General features: G+C 33.9%; 1 protein-coding gene across 1 annotated transcript in view; it reads left to right on the top strand.

The window, feature by feature from the left end:
* Positions 1-7,943, top strand: part of LOC106871922 (dynein axonemal intermediate chain 7 homolog) — a 96,307-nt gene that overhangs the window by 62,315 nt on the left and 26,049 nt on the right. Inside the window, exons 11-12 of the mRNA XM_014918679.2 lie at positions 1,178-1,321; positions 6,077-6,233. Of these exons, the coding sequence (XP_014774165.1) occupies positions 1,178-1,321; positions 6,077-6,233 (301 nt within the window). The remainder of the gene's footprint in view (positions 1-1,177; positions 1,322-6,076; positions 6,234-7,943) is intronic.

Raw genomic sequence — 7,943 nt, 5'->3', positions numbered from 1 at the left:
AGTATTTGACATGAGTGTTTTTGTTTCACTTTTGACACGTAATACTTAAATAGTGGAGGAGATATTATGTTGCTGTGGGCTCGAACTCTGCAAGAAGTTAAAATTTTTTTGACTAAAACACAACTGGAACCCTAAGTAAGGCATCTGTAAAATTTGAATGAAATTGGTTGCGTAGTTCTCGAGTTTTAGGGATTCACACAGACAGACAGACAGACAGACACACATTCTCATTTTTATATATATAGATTATTATTATTATTATTATCATCATTGTTATTGTTATTGTTCAGGTCACTGCTTAGAATCGAACTTGGAATCTTGGGGTTAGTAGCCTACGCTCTTAACCACTACGCTATATGCCCATAGGCATATGGCATAGTGGTTAAGAGCGTAGGCTGCTAACCCCAAGATTTCAAGTTCGATTCCAGGCATTGACCTGAATAATAATAATAACATCAAAAAATACCTTAGGAATGAGAACCCAGGTTCGAAATTTCCCCAATACACCTGAAGAAGGCTGGAGGGTATATCAGCCGAAACGTTGTGTTAACAACAAACAAGATGAGAACAAATATTAGCTGGGTCTATTGTTGAGAGGTTGTCAGCATGTATTTTGTCACCAGTGCTATACAATAACACAACTGTTAATGACTTAGTTCATTTAGCTAGAAATAGTTAATAAATAGAGACATACAGTTCTCCAATGTAGGAAGTTGTGATATTTCATCATCCTGCAATGCTTAACTAAAATCTTCTCAAAGGGTTTGTACAAAAGGTGAACCAGAATCTAGTTTCAATTCCTACTTGTAATCTTTTCATTTCACTTATTTTTTAATATCTCAGGAAAGGATAGCAAATTTGAAATATGGATTTCTTCTTTTCCCATACTTTTAGTATTATGTTTTTGTAGAGAAATCAGCAAAATATCGTTTCAGTGTTACAGGGAAAAAAGAGGGGGAAATAGTTATGAAACCAGCCCACCAACCTAAGTTGCAGAGCTTCATGCTCCATTACACATATTATGTTCTTAGGTAAAGGTGTGTTAGTTTACTTAATTGTCTCCTTATGTGCATAATTTTATGCTTTGACTACCCCTCTCTACCTATCTGAATTTGATATTAAGACTACATTGTTTCCCTTACATGTACTTAGTAAATAAATTTATTTTCTTCACTAGCACCTGTTGAATATGAAGAGTTTGATGAAGACCCAGACGTTGTTGACCTGCGTTGCTACCAAGTGGTTAGTGGAATCTTCACTATAAGTCTGTTATATCTACCTCCTCAGCCTAAACTCTGTGGAAAGTGGACAATTACTCAAGGTCAGTGAAGTTTAAATTATAATAACACTCTAAAGTAAACTGATTCAATACTGACTGAGCCCAGTAGAGAATTTATATGCATTCCTTTTGACTGCTTTAACATCGACATTAGCATAAATGGGTCAACTAGCATAGATGGATCATTTTTCTAAATTCAAGGCATTTATGAATTTTTGAAAGCACATTTTTTGTATAGCTGACTCTTTTTCTATTCGAATGTGAAATAAGAGAGGATCATGTATGATAGCTGTGGAGCTTGTCCAGATCAACCCATCACTTCTCTTGTTCATCTTCTGATTCTGATTATTATCCTTGTAAAATTCTTTTCATCAGGGAAGAAGTGAAGTATGCCAAGTTACTCAGGGTGCCCTCTCCTTATCACTTGCATCTCATGTCCTCATGCATCATATATCTAATAATGGACTATGATAGCCCCCTTCGACTTGCTAGCATTGTCACTGACCCTCAACCTGTTGAATGAACTCAACTGTTCTTATGACATCTGACTGCTGAGAATGTTAGTTTTTGATGAATATGGTTGACAAGAAGCCTTCTGCACTTTCCCATCTCTGAACACAAGGGACCTAATCACATTCAAGAAGCTGGCAACCTTCCACTTGCTTTGGCTGGAAACTACAACTGCCATTTTATTTCCCATATCAAATTGGAATCTGCCATATTGATAGTGATTTACCAATACATCTGAAAGAAAAATGGGAAAATTAAGATTTAGTGCATTTCACATTGCCTTATATTAGGTCATTTTCCATTTATGGCCCACTAAAGTTGTGTCCATAAATACTTGGCTAACCTATATAAATAGAACTTCCTCTTTTTCTCTCTCTTCATACAGAACCAGCCAAAGCAAAGAAATGGTCATTGTTTCATTTCAGTTAGTTTTAGTACAAGACACATTTCAGTTGAACAAGACATCAATCTGCTGTATTTCTATTCTAGCAGGTTAATGACTCTGTAGGTTCATTTCTTTTTTTTTTCATCTCAGCAACATTTCTTGTTTGCATTATTTTTTAGTGCTGAGAACATGTTTTCCACACATGTATAAATTATACTGCTGCTTTTTCAAATATATTCATTTGCACAACAATACTTCACTCATTTATGTTGTCATTGAAATGTATTCATTTTATATATGTGAATTCCTTTTTCATTCAAACCCCTATACATTTACAAATGAATACACTGAGTAAGTGTACCACTTAGGCTGGCAGAAGCCTGCTTTCTGATAGTATGTTGAAAATGTGTGTGTGTGTGTGTTTTAACCTTTAGCATTTAAGCTGTCAGTATCCAGCCCAAATATTTTCCCTTTTTTATGGTCAAACCTGTCAGATCTGGCCTTTCACACCTACCCTACAATGTCATCCTAAAAATAAAGAACCACATCATTGAAATCTCAAAGCTATGAGATAATGCAAGATTAATTCAAAATGATGTAAATAAATAAGCATTACATTTGACAGAGTAATCTGAATGTTTAAGGGTTAATGTTAAAGTGCCTCAGATTATATTTTCTACTACTTTCCGTCTAAATTGGGGAAGAAATAAGTTTGGCATTCTGTATTAAACTAGAGTATGGTGTGATGTTACAGACTGGCTCTTTAAGCAAGCAAAAAATTTGTCAATGTCCATTAAATATAAATTCGGTTAAAGAATAATGAGTCATGGAACTCTGACAAAGTGTTACATCTAAGCAAAGACCATGCATAACCATAAATAACTGTCATTTGTGTAACTGTAAAGCTTAATGGAATATCAACTTCTGGAATGAATCACTCTCTAAATGATTCTACTTTGTGATATCAGCTCAGTAAAGTTGAAACAGTTAATACATGAGAGATGAGCCTCTTACTTGATTTGCACACCTTAGTAAAATTGGCTTTTTGTTTTTACTCTTCTGCCATATGACATCTTGTTGTACATCCTCTGCAACCATGTCAATCTATTCCTCAAAAAACGAAAAACACTTATGAGCTTTTGAGAAACAGCTCATGAATTAATTTCTTGTTTGATGTCCTGTTTGTAATAATCAAAACATTTACTGAAATATCATGGTTTTAAGTAGTTGAGTTCTTTTGACTTAAGTCCATTATTCTTGCTTGTAATATTGCTGTGTCCCATGACCAGTTTTATTTTCAAGTCATTGGAGTCTTGTACCTGATGGCAGGATTCTTGAAGTAAAAAGAATCCATTATTGATTATTTTCTTCATATACTGAAGGCACTTTTTTTTTATCCAAGAGATTTAAGACTTTTATAAATTGATGAATGGATTTTCTTGACTGTGACTTGTGTGTTCTAAGTTGATGCCTTATGAAAATCTTATTTATTGGTTTAGTATACATATTCTATAAACACTTATAAAATCTTCGTAGTCATCATTGTCTGCAACAAAGTTTGTAAGTGTATGTGTTAGCTGCTGATATATCAATGTAGAACACAAATTCACAAAATATTTCTGAAAATTTTAAAAGATAGAAAAGTTATGAGGGCTTACATGGGTTGCTTAAACCAGAATCCCACCAAGTATTGTTGTAGTTGGCTTGTCTAGAGATGTGTGCATATCTGTAATGATTGTTTAGGATATAAAGGAAGGTTAATTGTTGTGTGTGAAGATGTGTGGCTTAGTGGCTAGGGATATTTGGCTTAGTGGTTAGGGATATTTGGCTTATGATCATAAGACCGTGAGTTCAATTCCCAGTGATGTTTTATGTCCTTGAGCAAGACACTTTATTTCATGTTGCTCCAGTCCTCTCAGCTGGCAAAAATGAGAAATACCTGTATTTCAAAGGGCCAGCCTTGTCACATTCTGTGTCACACTGAATCTCCTTGAGAACTACATTGAGGGTACACGTGTGTGTGGAGTGCTCAGCCACTTGCACATTAATTTCATGTGCGGGCTGTGCCATTGAACAGATTAACTGGAACCCTCATTGTCGTAACCGATGGAGTGCCAGTTGTGTTATTACGCTACTTCTTTTGTTATCTGTACTATTTGAAAACCAGGAGGTGTTAAGGGCATTGAAGGCTTGTGAGAGTGCTAAAAGTGTTGTAGTTGGGTGGTGTGTAGCCTTGTAGAATGGTAGTGTCTATATATTTAATATATTAATGTGCTACTTAAGGATGGTGAACCAGTGAAATTGTTACCACATAAGACAAACTGCTTAGTGGTGTATCTTCAAGCTCTTTATGTTCTGAGTTCAAATGCTGTCAAGGTTAGCCTTACCTTCCATCCTTTCGGGATAGATAAAATAAGTACCAGTTGAACACTGGGGGTAATGTATTCAATTTATCCCTCCCCGCAAAGAATGTTAATGTGCTGTGTTCTTAAGCATGTACTTTTAAAATCCAGCATTTCCAGTTTATTGACATTTCCTATTAATTTACAAATGTCTTTTGTGTTTTCTGTATATTGAATGCAAGTTTTCTGTATATTGAATGCAAGTTTTTATGCTTGCTATAAGACATTCTCCCATTGTGAAAGTATCTGTCTGGTCTGATTGAAATATAATTTAGAATAGTAAGTATTCTGTGTTCTGGTAGTAAGAAAATTTACCAAATTATGTGTCGTGATGAAATCTTTTTTTATTCCATAAAGATGCCTTCAATAGCTTTAGTGTTACTACAGGATTTTAAAATATTTTGTGTTCTATTTGCAACAGTGTGTGTGCATGTATGTGTGTGTATGTATTTGTGTGTGTGAGTCTCTGTATCCATGCGTGTGTGTATGCATGTGTGTGCGCATTTGTGTGTTGTGTGAAATGTTTATTTTCCTATGTATTCTGTGCACACTGGTGATGTTGAGACAAGAAATAACAATGGTACTTTCTGTTTTTTTATTATTATTTTTGTTGTTGCTATTGTTATTTTATCTAGATTAGATTTAAGTTTTGGTGTTTGGTCATATTTATAAGATTATTTTGTAGACATTGCAATATACTTTTATAATGTTTTAGATTTCTAACAACTGTTACAAATTTATGCAGATCTGTAACTACCTTTATCTTATGATAGCATTTATATATGTGAGAAATAGTTCTTCAATAAATATATTATAAAACATCAAATACTATTAATAAGTTTGAAAATGAAGAGATTTAATGGATATAAATTAATTTATTAATTAACTAACATTGCCTACAATTGTTTCACTTCACACCCAATTTAAATTACAAAGCATATATAATAATATAAGTTTACATTTTGAGTCTCCTGGGCGAAAGATCTTCAGGGCAAAATGGACATTACAGAGTTTACATTTTGGTCAGTTGAAATACTCCAGCAGACTAAGCAGATGAAAGCATGTTTATTGTGTGTGTGTGTGTGTGTGTTATATTCTTTTATCTAATTTTTTGCTATTATCAGTTGTGATATGAAAATCAATCTAATATCATCTCAGGATTTTGCTTTTACTTTGATATCATAGAACTGAGTACAAATAATACAATGGGTTAAATGTTCAAATGATAAATCATACCATGTCTTGCCCGTTAAATTTGTGTTACTAGGCAACATTGATTGTTTGTTCAGGTGGTATGGTATTACACCATTCAAAGATGACTCTTGCAAACATTCAATAGCTACAACCTTTCTTCTCTTTTCTTTTCTTTCTTCCTTTCATTCATACCTGCATACCAATTACATAAGGTTTAAAACACCCCATAGCTTTTCCTCATTGAAACCTCATCACTTCTGAAGCACTATATTAATCTACAATGTTATGGCTCTTATATATTTTCAGTTGTCCCAACTGAGTTGTGCTACATGGACTATGTAGCTGATCCTCCACTGCCAACAGAATCTAAAGAATCAGGGGAGGAAGGTGAACAGAAGAAAGAAAAGGAAGCCAGTGTTGAACAGAAACGGGATGAGAGACCTCTAATTGGTATTACGTTAAGGTAATTTCATATCCTTAGTAATAAAAGGGTTATTGTTGTTAATGTTGTTGTCCTAGACAACTTTAAACTAACTCTATATCACTAGCTTTATGGTGTGTGGTTATTGAATATTTCCTTAGTGGAAGAGAGGTCAGATATACAGATTGAGATACCCTTGTCTATGTTATCAGAGGTGGATTTGTGGTGATTGGAATGAACGTCTAAGTATTCAAGGTATTGGTTAGGTTTGTTATAAGGGAGTATTGGGAGGTTCCTAAGTTAAAAGTTACGTCTAAAAAGTTAGACAGGTTTAGGCTAAAGAAAAATTTGTGTAGATCTTTTCTAGCTCGTTCTAAAGAGGATTTATTTATGCTCTTGGTAAGTAGCAAGGTATCATGTCTGTATATATATGTGTGTGTGTGTGTGTGTGTGTATGCTTGAGTGAGTGTCCTCCCACTACTGCTTGACAACCAGTGTTGGTGTGTTTATGTCCCTGTAACTAACCAGTTTGGCAAAAGAGACTGATAGAATAAGTACCAGGCTTAAAAATAAGTATTGGAGTTGATTCATTTGACTAAAATTCTTCTACACGGTGCTCCAGCCTGGCTTCAGTTTAATGATTGAAACAAGTAAAAGATAAAAGATAAAGATGTAATTTATATATATATGTATGTTTGTGATGTATGTGTATGTAAATATATATATATATATATATATATATATATATATATGTGTGTGTGTGTGTGTATATATATATATATATATATATATATATATATATATATATATATATATATTTACATATACATTATATATATGAGGTTTCTTCAATTGCATGAACTGAAAGTTGGAAGGGGATGGGATAAACTACCTGCATCAACAAGCAGGTAGTTATTTTACCTGCTACTTATTTTTAATGCAAATTTTGAAGAGTGCAGTTCAGTTTTAACTTATTATTTCAAAGCTATAATGGAAATGACAAAGGATCATATTCAGCATATTTTGCTTTATGAATTTAATAAAGTCAACAATGCAATGGAAAGTGTGAGGAATATTAATGCAGTATATGGGGATCAGACAATAAGTGTAAGCCAGTGTCAGCAGTGGTTCCAGAAATTCTGATCCAGAAACTACAGCCTAGAAGATGAGCTTCATCCTGGAAGACCTGTAGAGCTCAACAAGGACATCCTGTAAAACCTGGTGGAACAAAATCCCATTGTAACTGTTGAGGAACTAGCAGAGAAGCTTGGATTTGGTCATTCAACCATTCATCGACACCTGCTCTAGAAAAAACGACCATCTTTGATTTCAAGATGAAGGGTGTTCTTCCATCAGGATAATGTTTGGCCACATACAGTGAGGTTGACATTCCAAATACTGGAGCTCTTTGAATGGGAAATGATGCCCCACCCATCATGTTTGCCGGACATTGCCCCATCTGATTATCATTTACTTCACAGTCTTCAAAATCATTTGGATGGAAAAATTATGAATTCTGTAGATGAGGTCAGAACAGTACTGGAGGAGTGCTTTTTAACATGGACAAGTGGATTTTGGAAGAGGGGCTTTACATGTCTACCAGATGGAAGAGCATTGTAGAAAATGAAAGAGAGTATATTTTAGATTAAAAAGAACTTTGTTTATCTTAATTTCGAAAAATAAAAGAAGTATAAAAAAACACATTATTTATGGGATGACCCAATATATATATATATATACATATATATATAT

The sequence above is a fragment of the Octopus bimaculoides genome, chromosome 13 (assembly GCF_001194135.2).
Source record: "Octopus bimaculoides isolate UCB-OBI-ISO-001 chromosome 13, ASM119413v2, whole genome shotgun sequence".
NCBI lineage: Eukaryota > Metazoa > Mollusca > Cephalopoda > Octopoda > Octopodidae > Octopus > Octopus bimaculoides.
This window is presented reverse-complemented; position numbering and strand designations above follow the sequence as displayed.